Source organism: Polypterus senegalus, chromosome 15 (genome assembly GCF_016835505.1).
Source record: "Polypterus senegalus isolate Bchr_013 chromosome 15, ASM1683550v1, whole genome shotgun sequence".
NCBI lineage: Eukaryota > Metazoa > Chordata > Cladistia > Polypteriformes > Polypteridae > Polypterus > Polypterus senegalus.
The window spans coordinates 74,071,884-74,089,729 of NC_053168.1; the positions used below are offsets into that span (position 1 = coordinate 74,071,884).

Genomic DNA, 17,846 nt, shown 5'->3' on the forward strand with positions numbered 1-17,846 from the left:
TAGTTTCTTGCATATACATATATACTATAGTAGTATTTTTCCCAATTTTAATTCAGAATGACTTTATATTATGTCACAATAGTTTTTACTACATAATAATAAAATTGTGTTATTTGTATTTTAGGTATACTTTAGTACATTCAAATTCGTAGAATTATGAAAATAGGTAGACACTCTTGATGTTTGTGTTTTCCTGTCTTCTATGCTGTTTGTATCCTCTTAAATCCTTTTTTGCTGCTTTGACCATTTCTTAGTGTGTCTTTTTTTTTTTTTTTAGCCTGAGAGTGAACTTTCTACAACAGCTGATGATTACTCTTCTGAGGTAAGATTTTAAAATGTTAAATATTAAAATTATAGTGACTTGAATATTTCATTGTGAGTGGGGTTTGGGTCCAGTATTTTGTTTTTCATTTTTGTGACATTTTTAGTGTCAATATTTGCGATAAACTGATTTTTTTTTTGTTTTTTATTTCGTCTTATACAATTTCTTGTATTAGGAATTTGGTAGTTTTTGCATACCCCTTGGGGTCAGCACGCAGGGTCAGCCATTTTACAAGGTTAAGGGCCTTGCTCAAGGGCTCAAACTAGTATGATCTCTTTTGGGAGTGACGGGGATTCGAACCGGCAACCTTCGGGATACTAGCGCAGATCCTTAGCCTCAGAGCCACCACTCTGATTTTAAAACACGCATTACTAAAAACAAGAACTCCTATCCTTGTTTAGGGGTGTGCGATATTGGGAAAAAAAAAATATCTCGATATTTTCTGGGACTTTGACGATAACGATAATTTCAAGATAACGTAATGTATTATTTGAAATTATATTGAATTTTTGTCCTCTATAACTTATCAGGTCTTTTTGTATTTTTAAATGTCATAATAAATAAGATCAATTTAACCTAAACTGCATTTTATAGAGGAACCCCAAATTACGGACCAATCACAATATGAAGCCTATACCCAAAACAAGGTAGCCTCTTTTAGTTATTAATCCGTAGTGCACGGACAATGTTAGCCCCGCTGTTTGTTGTCATGCAAACCATGCGGTCTTCTTGCAGTGACCATGATGCCAGCGCATCTTTCAGACCTTGCGCAATGATGTCGCCAGTGTGATCTTGTGGGAAGTAGGATGTTTGTAAACAGAAGCTTTGCAGTTGCCAGTTTTCGTCAATGAAATGCACCGTCATGGAAAGGTATGGCTCGGATGTTCGGCTTGACCATAAATCCGTTGTTGTGGCAAAATGTGAAACCATTTGCAGTTTATGCGTCAGAGTTTGACGATACGAATCAGGCACGAATTAGGCAGAGCTGTTTGACTAAAATATTTTCGGCCAGGCAGTGTGTTCCTTGGATCTAAAGTATTCAATAGCTGTTTAAAACCATCTCTCTCAACCACTTGAATTGGCACCATATCTTTTGCGATGTAATTGGTGATGGTGTTTGTTATGTCATGCCATCTGTTGCTTTTCTTGTTGTAAGGCACTTTTTTGCAGAATGAGTTCGCTGAAGTTTGCTGAGTGTGTTTTTGTACTTGTACCTTGGTTACTTTAGACTTGTGCTGGACAGTTGGCTCCTTGAGCTTTTCGTATTCTTCGTATTCTGTGCGGTGGTTCGTTAGCAAATGGTGAAACATGTTAGTTGTCGAGCTGTCTTTAACGGCAACCGATTTACCACATAGTTTGCAGATTGCCGTCTTTTGAGCAACATCAGTCTTTTCAAAACCAAACCACTGCCATGCGAGTGAGAATGAACGATGTCTGGCAATTAACTCTGACGACGTAGATAGTGAGGCTGTTCTATCATCTGGTGCTGTTTGTTTACTCATTTTGAGGCAGGGAGCGATGCTAACTTGCGGCTTGCTGGACATTCATGCCTATGCAACTCGCTTTGCGCACGCGCAGTGGTCTATACTGTTGCATTAGTGAATGAACTCTTTTTTTTTTTTGCAAAGCGAGTTACATACTCGATAATTTAATTCTGCACATCATTAAAACAGCAATTAAGATATATTCGTAAATGATGTATATCGCACACGCCTACTCTTGTCTCAATTTTTGCTGTGTCTCTCTGTTGCCTGCACACTACTTGTATATAGCCCCGGGGTGCCTGCAGCTTTAGCATCAACTATTCCCAGGACATCAATAAATATGAAACCAAAGATGGACCACTGCAATGAGGACATAAACAACAAGATTGGTGCAAGTGCACTGTGCAAAGTCTTCAATAAATAATCTATGATAAAATCAGCATCTAAGTGGAGGTTAAAATCCTTAAGTGAAGCCAATAAACAGAATAAGAAGGTTGAAGTCAAGAATAAAAATGGAGTCAGGATTGACATTTAGTTTTTCCTTTCTCTAAAATTCAAGCCACCATTGCATCCTTCTTTTGAATCCTTCTCTTTTCATCTTTCTGGTCTACTCAACAGAGTGAGATGCCAGTGAGCACTTGCAACATCCTTCGTCTTTTGTTCCAGACTGTCTCTGCGTACATGGGGACCTCTGAACCATGGTCCCTTTTCCCACCACCATCCTTTGCCATAAATGGAAACGTTAGCTTGGATCTATTGATCATTCCTGCTTCTCTTCATTGCTCATTGTGAGTGACCCTACCCCAAGAGTACTGTTTATTTCTCTTCGCATGAAGCTTCCCTGACTGCCTTGCCTTCATTCCTCTGCACCCTGCTTAATGTTGATCCTGGCCTCTTTCTCTTTATTGTTTCCTTGAGCTACCTCGACTCTGCTGGTTTCCTTTTTCTATCTCATTTTCTTGCTGTCCTGATCTCTGTCTCTCTCTCTCAGATCCCTTTTATCCCCTATGTGTGCCAAGTGACCTGTGGCGCATTCATGCAGGTTAAGTACAATTAGCATATTCACTAATATGCTGCACCACACTACTCAGATATAATTGATGCTCTCATTTAAAAAAAAAAAGTCCTGTTAATTCCCACACCATTAGCATTATGCTTAATACCATTGATCTTTTTCCAGTGAGTTCATTACTGAAAGGAAAGTGGTACTCCATTAGAGATCCTGAGAGCAAAGTGCTGAAAACCAAATCAAAGAAAACTTATTGAATAAGTTTATTAGACAATTCAGTAGTCTAGTTGGTGTCTTTTTTGTTAGAAGGAAACATAAATCTTTAGACTGTGTATTGATTACAGGGAATTCCGTGAAATTGCAATCAAGTTATTATTTTGTCCCTCTAAACGCGTTCATTTTAAACTAAATAAATATTTCAATAATTTTTACAGAACTGTATTTTGGAGTAAAATTAATTGTTAATCAGTAAATTAATTAATCATCAGCTTTTGTCAATGCCAATTATCAATTACACATTTCTGTATCTTTTAATTTATATCTCTATGTAAATGTAAAATGTATTTTTACATTTTTACCTTTCATTGTAAATAGGATATCCATAAATTATATCAATGTAAAGAAACCACACATTTGTAAGAAACAGAATAATACTGATATATTCAAGAATTGGGGTAATTGATTCCCATCTTACTTGTCAATATATATACATGAGGCAGTAAGGTGAGACAGACAAACATGTAACACATAAGATGCCACTCTCTTAATTTAGAGGATGTCATTATTGTTACTGTTTAATGTTTTCACTACTGGAATTTTAGCACAATGTATGCAGTCCATGTTGCCCTTGCACTAATATCATCAGGGAGAGGAGGCTAAACCTTTAGGCCATAAATTAAAACACATTTTACTGTTCAATTAGAGAAAGGGTAAACTGTTAGTCTCTGAATTCATTCCCTTGTGTAAATTAAATACTATAAGTTTATCTGACACATTTAATCATTAGTTTATTACACAGTAACAGTTAAAATTGATCAAGATAGTCTTTCACTGGCTATTTACTAGTTACTTAAAGTTGTAATTTATATTTGCATAAATAAACCAGTTTTACTATACCAAGCTTTCAGCAATGATATTTGATCCTTTTGACCTAAGTCTCTCGAGGTTCAAGTGAACAACAGTGTGGTGTGGTCTCCCTTGCCTCAATTTTAGCATTAGACTTTTTGCTGTGTTCTCTACACCTTCATAGTGAAAAACGCAACTCTTTATGGCACAAGAGTTTAAATGTTGAAATTCCCTCCATGAAGTAAGCCATCTTCTCTCAGACTGTACTCAACTTGCATAATTAAATTTTAGAGTTAATGATCACCTCAGGGTATTTAGAGGGATTCCAGCTCCAGCTGAAGTAACTACTAGGCCCAAAGAAAGTGTTTTCAATCCCCATAGACAGAGTCAGTTTTCTGGTTCTAAAATTAGTGAAAAGGTGCATTCAGCTATTTTTAATTTATGTTAATGTGGTCTTTACCAAATGGATCAAAGTCTACTTCCAGTTACTAACCTACACCTGCATGTATAGTAGGTGAATTATTGTGTCCATCAGAGTAAGAAAGGGTCCTACTTCTGGTTGTAATACATTATACTTAGGCCGCCTCACCACTTCTTTTAAGTTTAGCTTTTGGAATTCTAAGGAGACACTCATTTGAGGATCTAAGGTTACGATTTGGAATATAGGGTGTCAGACATTCCGATATATAAAATGGAGCGAGATTATTTAAGGCTTTACAAACCATAAGCAGTATTTTAAAGTCAATCCTGAATGACACAGGCAACCAGTGTAGTGACATCAAAACTGGAGAAATGTGTACAGATTTTCTTTTCCTAGTTAGGATTCTAGCAGCTGCATTCTGCAGTCGTTGCAAGTGATTTATTTCTTTTTTGGGTAGTCCTGAGAAGAGTGCGTTACAGTAATCTTTCAATGATATAAGAGGTCTAACTTTTGCTATGTTTCTTAAGTGAAAAAATGCTGTCCTAGTGGTCTGATGAATATGCGATTTAAAATTCAGATTACAGTCAACAGTTACCCCTAAGCTTTTTACTTCCATCTTAACTTTTAATCCTAATGCATCAAGTTTATTTCTGATAACCTCATTGAATCCATTATTGCCAATTACTAAAATTTCAGTTTCTCTTTATTTAGTTTGAGAAAATTACTATTCATCCATTCAGAAATACCAGTAAGACATTGTGTTAGTGAATCGAGAGAGTCGGTGTCATCAGGTGCTATTGATAAGTACAGCTGTGTGTCATCAGCATAGCTGTGGTAGCTCACGTTGTAACCTGAGATAATCTGACCTAACAGAAGCGTATAGATTGAGAACAGCAGCGGACCCAGGATAGAGCCTTGTGGAACACCATATCGGATATCATGTGTCTTTGAGATGTGATTACCACAACTCACAAAGAATTTTCTACCTGCCAGGTAGGATTCAAACCAATTTAAGACACTGCCAGAGAGGCCCACCCATTGACTAAGGCGATTTCTAAGAATATTGTGATCAATGGTGTCAAATGCAGCACTCAGATCTAAGAGGATGAGAACAGATAAATGGCCTCTGTCTGCATTTACTCGCAAGTCATTTACTACTTTAACGAGTGCAGTTTCTGTGCTGTGATTTGTTCTGAAACCTGACTGAAATTTATCAAGAATAGCATGTTTATTGAGGTGGTCATTTAACTGCATAATGACTGCCTTCTCTAGAATTTTACTTAAGAAGGGCAGGTTAGAGATGGGTCTAAAATTTTCAAAAGCAGAGGGGTCAAGATTATTTTTCTTGAGCAGAATTTAACTACAGCAGTCTTAAGACAGTCTGGGAAGACCCCCGTATCTAATGACTAATTTACTATGTCAAGAATATTGTCAATTAGCACACCTGATACTTCTTTGAAAAACCTTGTTGGTATTGGGTCAAGGACGCAGGTGGAGGGTTTCAGCTGAGAGATTATACTATGTAATTCAGGTAAATCTATCCTGGTGAAAGCATTTAATTTGTTTATAATGGAACCCGGCAGTGGAGGTTCTGCAGTGTTGGGGAGATATACTATGTTATCTCTAATATCATTAATTTTTTGATTGAAAAATACAGCAATGTTCTCACAGGTTTCACTGGAAGTATTCTGGGGCATTCCTTTGTGTTACCTGGGTTTAACAGACGATCAATTGTAGAAAATAAGACTCTGGGATTACTAGCATTGTTATTTATAATATTAGAGAAATAGCAGCGCCTCTCAAGGCGGACTGTGTTATTGTATTCTGTTATTTTAACCATCAATATCTCATATTGGATAATCAGTTTAGTTTTCCTCCATTTACGCTCAGTTCTACGACATGTTCTTTTTAATTCAGACACTCTTTGGGTCTTCCATGGAATAGCAATGCTAGAAGATTTTTTAACTGTCTTTTCAGGTGCAACTATGTCAACAGCAGCTCTTACTTTAAAATTAAAGTTTTCCACTTTACTATTTACATTATCCTTGCTATTATAGTTGGCATTATAAACGGACTGATTGCTTAGAATGTTTGTAAGTTTTAAAGCTGCTGATGAGTTAAAGAAGCGTTTTTTAACAAAATGCTTCTCATGAGTGTTTTCTATCTTTATTTCTATATTAAATAGTAGAAGGAAATGGTCAGATAGACCGATATCAATGACCTGCTTTATATCAACTTTAAGTCCTTTAGTAATCACTAAGTCTAACGTATGACCTGCTTTATGTGTAGGTTGATTAACGAGCTGTCTCAAATCAAAAGAGTCCAGGAGGTTCATGAATTCTTTTACTTTTTGGTCACACTGATTGTCAATATGAAAGTTAAAGTCGGCGACTATTAAGAGTGTGTCATAGTTCATAATTAGTGAGTACATAGAGTATATAAAACTTTGATCCTTCTATTTTTAAAACCATACACAAACTGCAAAGTCATACAGATGAAAAAGCAGCAAATGCTGTAGTGTTTTGTAAAAAGGTGCTCCTAGTATATATAAGGCAAGAAGCTTAACATATATTGCATTCACATTAATGGGAAGGATTGAGCAATACATGGCAAGAATAAATTTATCATTGACCAGTCAGCATGGGTTTGGACAATGGGTTTTACTAATATGCTGGTTGGGACAAGACACATGATTAAACAGGTACATCTAAAAATATTTATTATCATTTTCAGTAGACTTTTAATAAGGTTATTCTTAGCTATGGAAAATACATGCGAGGCCTCATCTGGAATGCTGCATGTGCAGTTTTATGTTAGACAGAGTCCACAGTAGAATGGCTGGGAGAAATTAAATAAATAGGATTCATTTACGTTATTGGCCTGGATTTTCCTTTTTTCTTGTGTTGTAAATTCTTGGTTTCATCAGGAATTGCTTTTATTTATGGTGTATCAAATTTTCTATTCAATAAACTGTCAGAATTACACTAAAATCTGCAATAAAGTGTGCAAGTTCAAAAACATGAGCAGTTTCATAATGTCAAAATAGAATATATGTAAAGCACTAAGTGATACAAATAACAAAGAAAATCTAAAACTAAGTCAAAGAAATACATCAAACAACTCAAACAAGCCACAAAGTTAAGAATGATACACATTTAATATGAAGTCTTAATTTTTTCAAGTAACATTCAGTCTAGTTCAGTTTTATTCAGTTATGTTTATTTTGTATTGCACTCTTCACTGAGTGCAGGCACAGAGCGCTGCGATAAGTTCTAAGGTTAAATCCAAGTATACATTTTACAAATTACTGAATGCTTCACATATAAAGACAGATTTGTTTAAACACCCTGGAAGACAAAATACTTTGAAACTGACTAAGATAAATGGAAATCAACAATATCTGTCTATTAATTAATTGTTGAACTATGGCCAGTTCACTGGAGATCAGTAAAACAAAAGCTCAAGTCAGCAGCATTGCTGGTGAACATAAACCTCTGGCGGTGGTGGGGGGTGGGAATTGGTCAACATTCAAATGTAAGAAATAAAACTGAAGATAAAGTCAGATAGTCACAGTCCTATAGACCTCGGCCGACTTGCCTCCCATGCCCTACAGGGCATTCTATAGTACTGTGTGTGTGCTGGGCTATCCGATCATAACAGAATCCTTGCATCTGATGATTCCAATGTTTTCAGTTTATCAGATGACTTTTCCATGGGCAGACAAACAGCTGGGTAGTAGAGCAGTGGCATCACACATTACAATAAGACACCGAGGAGATGTAGAGTAGAGTTAGTCATTGTATTTCTTAATTTTTGTACAAATGACTAACAAACAAAGATTCAGTATGCACAGCTAATCAACAGCTCTAGTCAGGGTATTCATCCTGGGTTTAAAAGCTGACTGTGGAAGGACATTTCTTAAATAATCAGGAAGATCATTCCACAGTTGTGGTGCCCGGTAACAAAAAGCTTGATCTCCCACTGTTATTTTATTAATACTTGGAATCTTAAGTAGACTGGCATCTTGAGATCTTTAAGCAGGCTCTGTTTTGTAAGTAATGAAAAGTTTATATAGGTTAACGAGGCCCTGGCTGTTTAACGTTTTATGTTTTAAAATGAGAGATTTGAAGTCAGCCTTAAGGTTTACAGGAAGCCAGTTTAAGGACTTGAGATTTGGGGTTATGTGTTTGTATGTTGTAATTCTTGTATTGATTTTTGTACAGAATTTTGAATGAACTGAAAGCTGTATAAAGAACGATTTGAACAACATATGAACATTGCACTGCAGTAGCCAGTCCTACTCTAAATATATAAATAAATAAAATAATTAATTTGTTAGTGTCCTGCATAACATTTTATTTTGTAACAGGCCTAAGAAAACAGCATGTTTTTAAAGACATTGTAGTGTCAAATATAATGACTAAATTGCATGCTGATTCAGTACAACTAATGCTGATTTCAACTGAGTTAAAAAAAAATTACACAATATTGTTGTTGCTACCATCATGTAGATTACATTAGATTAAACTTTATTAATTCCAAGGGAAAATTTTGATGGAAACAGAAACATAAAAAAGGATACAGACTCACAGCACAAATCATAGCCAATCATTCAGTCATTCAATCAATAAATAAATGTATATTGTACAGACATTTCAGATTGATCTTAAAGAGTACATTGGGAGGAGGCATTGAATTGCCTAATATTTCTCCCACTAAATAAGTTTTTTTTTTTTATTTTCTTTGTATTCAGAAAAAAAGTGTTTTTCATCCATCCACTCCTTTTACTCATCAACACCCTTAATTCCAGTCGAGGTGGTTCACGTTGATAAATAATAGGGTGATGCTAAAGATGCTCAGTGCATATAAAGTTCTTGTGTAGTTTCTAAAAAAAAAAAATAACTGTTCTGTTTTCATCACATTTAAATTTGGTCGTTTGGCATGGGGCCTAGATTATTAAGGTAGAATAATAGTTTTAGTAACACTGCAAATAATTAAGTCAAACTTCAACAGAAGATTTTTTTTTCAAACAGAGCATATATAATTATATGTAGATTATAATGTATAGTAGAAGAAAAGAAAATCTATTCACCAGTTTAGTCTGTAAATGATTTTAAAAAATAATTGTACTGATATTGCTGAAGAAAGAGTAAAAACATTATTAAAGCCTCTGGTTTTACATGAATATTGAACATACAAAAGTTTCACCAAGTAAACAGTATTGATAAAAATTTTTTGAGGATTTAAATGCCATATTAAATTAATCAAACAAGATAAATAAACATAATTAATGGTAGTCAAAAGGTACAGTTTACTTAGTCACACTGAGGTATAGACAAACGTGTCCAGAACTGACTTTTGATCACAGTTTAAGGAGAAATAGCTAACCCAGACTACATTTAAAGCAAGCTGATTAATTAGCTTAATTAAGGTCAATAGAAGTGTGAGTCCACACAATGTTTTAATCTAGAATGTTTCTTTATATAAAAGCTACATACTGTAATCCCCACCCCTGGGAAAGGGGTTTAACAGTTTCCTAAACAGGATACTGTAAGTAATTAAAGGAGTGATTAGGCTAAATATAATGTCTGGTTACTGTCTTATACTGATTTAATGCTCAGCAATAATACAGGAAGCAGTGCAAAATATTTATTCAACATAAATTAGAACTGTTAATATACATGTTATGATAAAATGCATAATACATGCTGTTAGATAAATACCCCTTTCAAGTAAATAAATTTTAAGATCCTCTACTAAATGAATACATTTTTCCTAATTACCTTTTTATCTCTATTTTTCTCTATTTCATTGATCACTTCTACCACTTTTTTTATTTTAATTCTTTTCATTTTTATTACTATTTAATTTAATATTGTTCCTTTGTATCAGTATACTGCTGCTGGATTATGTGAATTTCCCCTTGGGATTAATAAAGTATCTATCTACTGTATCTATCTATCTAATTTGTCTGAAAACTGTGAAACTGGTATAATAGTCATGTGTCCAAGAATGAAAACTTAAGTTTTTGTTTTTGAATACTGTTTTGCGAAATTGCCTCTAAAATTTGTTTCACTTTGCAATTGTGAAACTCACTAAAATTATTATTAGTTTTATTTTTTATTTTTATTTATTTATTTATTTTTTTGCAAGTTTTACTTTTTTGGCATGAAAATCAAGGAACATTTCTTCCTAAAAGTTATTTTGTGGCTGAAAGGGTTATTCTGATGCCACTGCCTAACTTTCCACAGCTCCTTCTATGTAGCCCAATGTGCTCTCATTTGCCTCATGGACTGCCAGGCTGCATGTTCATGTTGCCATTTTTGTCTCGCACATTTATGTGGGGTTTGCGGTAAGACCATTGATACTCATGTTACCCGATCCCATAAGCCAAGCAAGGATCTTTCTGATGACTTGCAAGTGTACATTTTTCCCAGCTAATGGATTTTAGCAGCTGGCAATTGCTTCTAAAGTGGTTCAGGTAACTGCTGTCTAACTGTGCCATCCCTCCAATTAGGCTTTGAATCTGTTTCATTTTTGATATTTCCTTTGTTTTCATGGGTTTCCAGCAAAACATTTATCAGCATTATGAAATCAATGATCTGTCCTGCTATAACAGATGCTTAACTCTTTGAGCCTCTCTATTAAACAATCCTTGATTACACTTCTTTTTAAACAAGGAAAGGAACCATATGAATGCTTGTCCTTAATCACTCATAGATTTAGATATCAAATTACCTGCAAAAGTACTTGCATGTCATCCACAGAGAGTGGTTCATTAAGTCATACCTCCATATTAGACAAGGTGTGTTAAGAGTTGTCGAATATCATAAAGCTATAAAAGCATATAATTTTCCCTGTATGCCACAAAAATGCAAAGTAATATCTTTAGAAAATAAAATGCATATTATAAAGAGGATAGAATCTTGATATAAGCAGAATCATTGGTAGCTTAGTATCTGACCTTGAAAATAGCTAGTGCAGAGCATAGAAAATAGGGTGGACAGCTTTTACTTGCAAGCATTTATGAGGCACTTCTCCTTTGCTAAAGATTCATTGATGTGGGTGAATGGTCACCGGTGAATCTCCTTAAGGAATCCTGGCTTGATTCAGCTCACAGAGTTGGGAAAATGAGTCATATGATGTTGCCTCTGACCCTCAAGGGAGGTGCAAGGTACAGTCAGCATCATGAAAGTGCACACAGTGGAAAAGGTCAATGAGAGTGTGTGGAGCCACATGGAAGGGACTTTGGATTATCAGTGCACCAACAACTTTGGAGAGTAGCTGAGAAAGGAGGTGGCAATTTTGGCTGTGGTGATAAACATAGAATAATTTATTTATGTAAGCTTGTACCTCCAGTAGAGGCCAGATTGTCTTTGCTACTTTCACTTGAATATAAACTGGGGCCCAGTGAGCCTTTGTTTATCTCAATGTAGTGTACGTTGTAGTATAATAATTGATAATTAATCATTATTTATTTGCGCACCTTTATTCAGGTCAGTTGACAAAAATTAATATACAGAAAAAACTTATGTATGATTAGAAAAAAGATCAATGCTAAAGAAAATAGAGAAAAAAAATTTAAATTAAGGACAAAATCCTTAGCATTACAGTTAGCTCTGTGACATCATTATAACTATACCACAGTCGTTTGAAGGTTAATATTGTTAGTTTAAGTGTAGATTGTAAAGGGAGGAACAGCACACTAAAGCCTCAGAAGTCATAGGTGCTCTGTTCTTTTGAATAATAACAACAATATTTATTTACATAATACAAAATGTATAACGCAAAATGCTTTACAAAAGATAAAAGAAAAGTTATGGGTACAAAAATAATTCACCATTAAATAAATAATGAAAGAGTTGTCGTCTGAATTAAGAATTCATTAATTTACAGTACTGTTAAGTAAAACTTTTAAAATTACTGTGGCAAAAGATATTTTCCATTTTAGTTACATTTGCTATAGTCAGATACCCAGGAAGAAAAGGAAAGTAATATGCTTGCTGAAGTTCCAAGGGGCTCCAACCAATATCCAGCACCACCACCTCTCAATACTTGAATTCTATGTACACAAGGCAAACTTTTTAATAGTATTTTTTAGCAACTCATTTCACACAAAGAAAAATATGTTAAAAATGTGATAATAAACCTTTTCTCCAATGCCCACAGCTCCTAATTCCACCCAAGAACAGCTGGAGTTTATAACAGAATCATTTTAGTCATAAAGGTGTCTTTGTCTTCAGACTGACTTCTGGTTCATGTAGCGATGTTAGCCTTTTTTATTCTTTAAAAAATGCATAAGAGGGTAGGTAGCACCTGTCTCCTTGGGACTTCTGAACACTCTCAAAAAATGCTAGAAAAGCAAACTCCAAGCCCCTTCTGCCTCGCCATGTGCACTTAATGTTTTAGAGAGTGAGGTTAGGAGGCTGCTATAAAATATGTTTCCTTTTAAAGAAGTGTCTTTTCATGTTTGTGAGGAATCTGCAGTATTCATATAGGTCCTTCAAGCTGCAGTGCACTTTAAGCTGTTGATAATTTGTGAGGATGTTGTTTGGCTTCATCTAGACCAGTCAGGGTTTGTTGCACTTGAAGCATAAATCCAATATTCACTATTTATTGTAGAAACAGCACTTTAATTTTATCGGTACAAGTATCACATACCTTGTTATGAGAAAATGAATGTTAACTAATAAATTCAAATAAATGCTTACATTTAAATGAGAACAATTTTAATCTTAATTATTTATTAAAGCCCTAGTTAACAGTAGAATGTTTTAAGAACATATTCAGCTCTGTTTATCAGTATGGTGAGACTAGATACCCAGAGTTACTGTAATAGAGTGTGGTTGTTAGTAATGCCCATCTTCTTATACTGGCCAGTGTGTATGAATGACATTTCTACCCTAAGTAGCTGAGTTCAGTGGAATATCCTACCACTGACTTTGGATGATGTATGCAACTCTTCTGATTTTAAGTTTGAGCAGGATTCCCAGGTTTGTGGCACCCAAAACTCTGTGCACTGAAATTAGACTTACTCTCTATGTGAAGTCCATTGAACTTTTGTTTGACCCCCAACTTTATGCTTTTTCTTTCCCAAGTGGTAATGTTTTCTCGTAAAGCAGTCTGTCCTGCTGCTGATCTCCATGAGTTCACTGCAGATCTTTTATTTTTATGGTGGTAATTTTTAATGCCAAGACTGCTGTGTAGAGTAGAAACTTATTACATTGTAGAGTCACCAGAATGAAGGGCTCTTTCGCTATAGTGAAATTGGTGTATGTATTTGGGGAAAGTGACTTTAACTGAAAATGTCATGGATATCCTTGCTGCTGAAATGATAGATATTTGTGGGTAAAGATTGGAGAAATACACTGATTTGTCATATTGTAAAAGGAGAGCTTGCTTCCTTGTATCTGTCATTTTGTGAATATCATTCGCTAATAAATACAATTATAATCTCTCAATCTACCCATGCAAGTGCAAAGATTATTGCTCTGACAGATAGGAAAAGACTTGAGAGGTAAAGTAAGATATGCTTTTCTTGTTTCCCAAATGTTATAATTAAACACCTATTCTTTGAAAATCAACTACTCTATATTATACATTCTTATATAGGAAGACCCTTACAGTTCTCCTTGTAAAGTTCATCTCATACACTTGCATTCCTCTTAGTATTACATGAAGTAATTGCATTTCAAAAGTTATTGAAAGAATACTATGCATAATATAATGTGTAGCAAATATAATCAATTAGTGTTTACCTGTAATTTATGCTTTAATTGGTTATGCATATGTTTCCACATATATAATCAGTATTCATATATATAAATCTAATTTAACTTGCACATCGAACATGAAATAAGGCCCTCTTACAATGCTAGGCAAACAGTGTAGTAATGCATTATTACAGTTGAACATAATTAAGAGTTTTTCATAATTATTTTTCATATACCCAGCAAGCTGCTAGAATAGTTATAGGAATAGAGAGGAAAATTGAGAAGGAGGGGACTTGCTTTGAAATTTTTATTGGAGTAATTTGAATTGTAAATAACACTTCAATAAGATAGTAAGAGATCTTGCTGCAGCTTTCTAGCTAACACACTGTATATCTATCCCGGTGGTTTAATAGTGCTGTCCTGTTGGAATATATTGAGCCTTTTGGCCTTAGGACCTTTTCTCCAAGAAAAACCACCTGGGTGGAGCTAAAGAGCTAAGATCTAAGCTCCAGGGAGGATATGAAGGTAAAGAGTAGTCATGTTCGTGTTGTACTAGAGAATCTCGTTTGCTTTGTTGATGTGTTGCCTTTACAGCTGTTTATTTCAAGAAATTAAATCCACATTAGCATTAAGTATTTTTGTGTGTGTGTGCGTGTTTTAATGTTTTATCCTCCACAACCTTTTGAAATGTGTGTGGGTGTTTTTGAGGTACCTTTATACAGTACTGGGAAATACCATAACATAGTTTTTTCCATGAAGCATGTTTTCCCTGTGAAAAGGACTGTAGAGAAAAAGAAATTTAGAAGAGGAAAATTTAAACATTGGCTATAATTACAGATTAAAGAACCTGAGTAAAATGTCTGGTGTGGTTAAACTGTGGTTTATGTTTGATCTGAATAGTGGAGACCATTGTGCATACACATAAAGTTTAGTTAAAAACTTTAACAGTAGTTAATTTTTAGCTACCATAGAAAAGTGGAGAATTTGTGATGAAAAAGATATTGGTATCCACTTTTGTTTGCTTAGTTTTCGACCTCTTCACAGTATTACTGTAGGAGTTTCTTGGAAATGTATAGAGAGACTGTGTGGTTGGACAAATTGGTCAAATTAACAGTCATTACAGATAATATCGATCTTTAAACATAATATATTGGAGGACTAGGCAGGGATGGCAACAGTAGGGAAATTTATACAGTGCAGAGCAGAGGTCGAATACTCTAGTGCTAAGTGACAGAAGACCACCACCACCAGCTGGGGATGCATTATTTCAATATAATGAATGAATCCATGGAGACAGATACTACGAGAGCTTAAATATGAACAACAGTAGGGCAGGATGAAAGAGGAAGAGTCCAAAATTCTGCTAAATTATCTATAGCTTTCTATTACAATAGCACAGTGACCTAGAGAGGTTTTAATTTCAGAATTGCAGGGGGGCAGTAGTGGCTATTAGAGGAAGTTTTAAAAGCACAGCCCTAGGATTTTCCTGTGCCATTCCTGACCCAGAAGTAGTTCCTGGCCAGGACTCAAATGCCCCTCCTAGCCAAAAGGCTATAGAGGTTGGGTCAGGACTGGATTGAGAGGCAAACATTCTACTTCTGGAGGAAGAGAAGGTGGAAGGTCCAAGCAGGGAGAGCCTTCTGTTGTTACATTTTGGTAAGCAACTGTGTCAGTCATTCTAACTTGTAGATGGCGGATGAACTCTGTAGCAAGTCTACATTGTATTAATACTGAATAGGGGAGACAAATGAAAGAAACAAATAGAAGGATGAGTGGCTATCAGAGCAATGGAAAGTATTCAGCCTTCCATCCAAGGGGAGATTGTTCACAGAGGTGCCCACCTCCAAAATTGTAGGTTTATAAGGTCATTATTGTCCTCTTTAAAGAGTAAAGTAAAATGTTTACTTGCATAAGAGGAGACCTGTTCTACTGAGTATCTGCTAAAGTTTAAGCCTATTGTGTTGTCCCCTACATGGTGAGGCAAACTTATTTTACCCTTGTTTGAAAAGTTTTATTATATTTTAATTGTCAGGCAATTTATTAGAAACATTTAAAGTGTTTTATATATTTAACATTTTATTCTGTCCTATTGGAGCAGTTAGCTTCAACAGAAATATTCAGTGTATAAACATGACAAATTGAAACATGATAGCTCTGTTTTTTATTTGTGTGTTTGCAATTTTTGTGTTAACATTAATTTTTAAATTCCTGAAATATTGCAAGTTAATTGGATATTGTATAATTGTAATTATGAATTAACAGGTACATGTGTTATCAAACATAATGGTGAAAGCAAGGCCCACACCGGAAGATGTGACCAGGGTATAGTAATGCAATTTAAATGCTTGCTTGCTGAAAAGCTTGATTTGTGTTTCTCTGCTTAATTTATTCTTCTATTATTGGCATTTAATCAGACATTTTTGTTGTCTTCCGTTTCCTTATAATGTTATAGGCTATAAGAGGTCTGAAAATTAACAGAGGTGCATTTTGGGAGGTGCAGGAAAGCTTGTTGACATTTTCTAGGTGCCTGCTTTAACAGTGGAGTGGGTGCTGGTGTTACTGAACTAATATAATGCTGCTTTGCCATTTCAGCTAATGCTTTATCTAAGAAATTTCAATGAACTGTACCTTTTACATACTGAATGTAGTAGTATACAGTAGAATAATTAAAGTGACTGTTTTAGGAAGAAGATATTGTTATCTGTGAAAATCATTCTAAGCACGAAGCACAGACCTCTCAGACACGGCTGGAAATGATGGAGGAAGAGCTGGCTGGAAAACAACAGGCAATTGAAGAGCTGAGTAGAGAACTAGAAGAAATGAGAACAGCCTATGGGACTGAAGGCTTGCAACAGGTAATTTTCATTGTGAAGTATAAATATTTAACGGGTTTTTATTTATACCACTATCTATTATTTGTTCATTTGCACAATTTAGGTTTGTAAAGTTATAGGTCCTGTTAATTTTAATCGTGTCATATTTATTGCTGTTAAGGAAAATGTTGTACAAAATATGAGTTGGGATGTATGTGTATTTTAATGGAAATTTCTGATAGTGGAGTTTAAATATAAACTACACTGTTTTAAAATACAATCACAGGATTAGTCAAGGGCTTTGAATAGTGTTATGAAAATTATACTGTAAATGCTTTGGTGTTTGTTTAGTAGTAGATGTTTTCAGTTATTTTAGCTATAAATAAAACAAAATATTGCTATTCATTATGGAAGTGCCAATATAAAAGTACACATTTGTCTTACTAGGTTAGTAAATAAGAATGATTTATTAACCTCTACATGGACTATTCATCATTGCATGCAAGGGAAAATATACTACTTTTTAAGATGAAAATTTTGGTTTAATTGCACTATTTTGTAACTTTTTTTTCTTATTGGACTACAATTCTTTCTTGTGTTCATTTAGTTTTACATGAAAAGATGATTTGAGTTTTTATATTATGGAAGCTTAGTTTTTTTTGCCTTACTGCTACTCAGATTGTAATCTCAAATTTTTTCCATTGGTGTTTTTGATATTGTTTGCTGCTGTTCATTGTTGGTCCTTATGAACGCCTATTATATCAGGAATGATGTTATCTTCATTTTCCATAAAAACATGACATTAGCAATTGTTCTCAGCCATAGCTACTAACACTATTAGCAGGTAAAACAATATTATCATTTATAATGGAGTATTCCTTTAAATCTAGAAAACTGAGATGCTAACACAATTTTAAACGTTTTACGAGATGAATACACATTCTGTTATCAATGTGAAAAATTTTACTTTCTATATATTTTATACAAATTTTCCGAATAGGATATTAATTATGTTGGGG

The 17,846-nt window shown here is 34.6% G+C and overlaps 1 protein-coding gene across 7 annotated transcripts in view; it reads left to right on the forward strand.

The window, feature by feature from the left end:
• The window catches only part of akap9 (A kinase (PRKA) anchor protein 9), a 231,256-nt gene that overhangs the window by 53,093 nt on the left and 160,317 nt on the right, over positions 1 to 17,846 (forward strand). For 6 of the 7 annotated variants that reach the window (XM_039736927.1, XM_039736923.1, XM_039736925.1 and 3 more), the window contains 3 exons: positions 278 to 322; positions 16,277 to 16,336; positions 16,699 to 16,869. In XM_039736927.1, coding sequence (XP_039592861.1) covers positions 278 to 322; positions 16,277 to 16,336; positions 16,699 to 16,869 — 276 coding nt within the window. The remainder of the gene's footprint in view (positions 1 to 277; positions 323 to 16,276; positions 16,337 to 16,698; positions 16,870 to 17,846) is intronic. The other variant, XM_039736924.1, reaches the window with a different exon arrangement.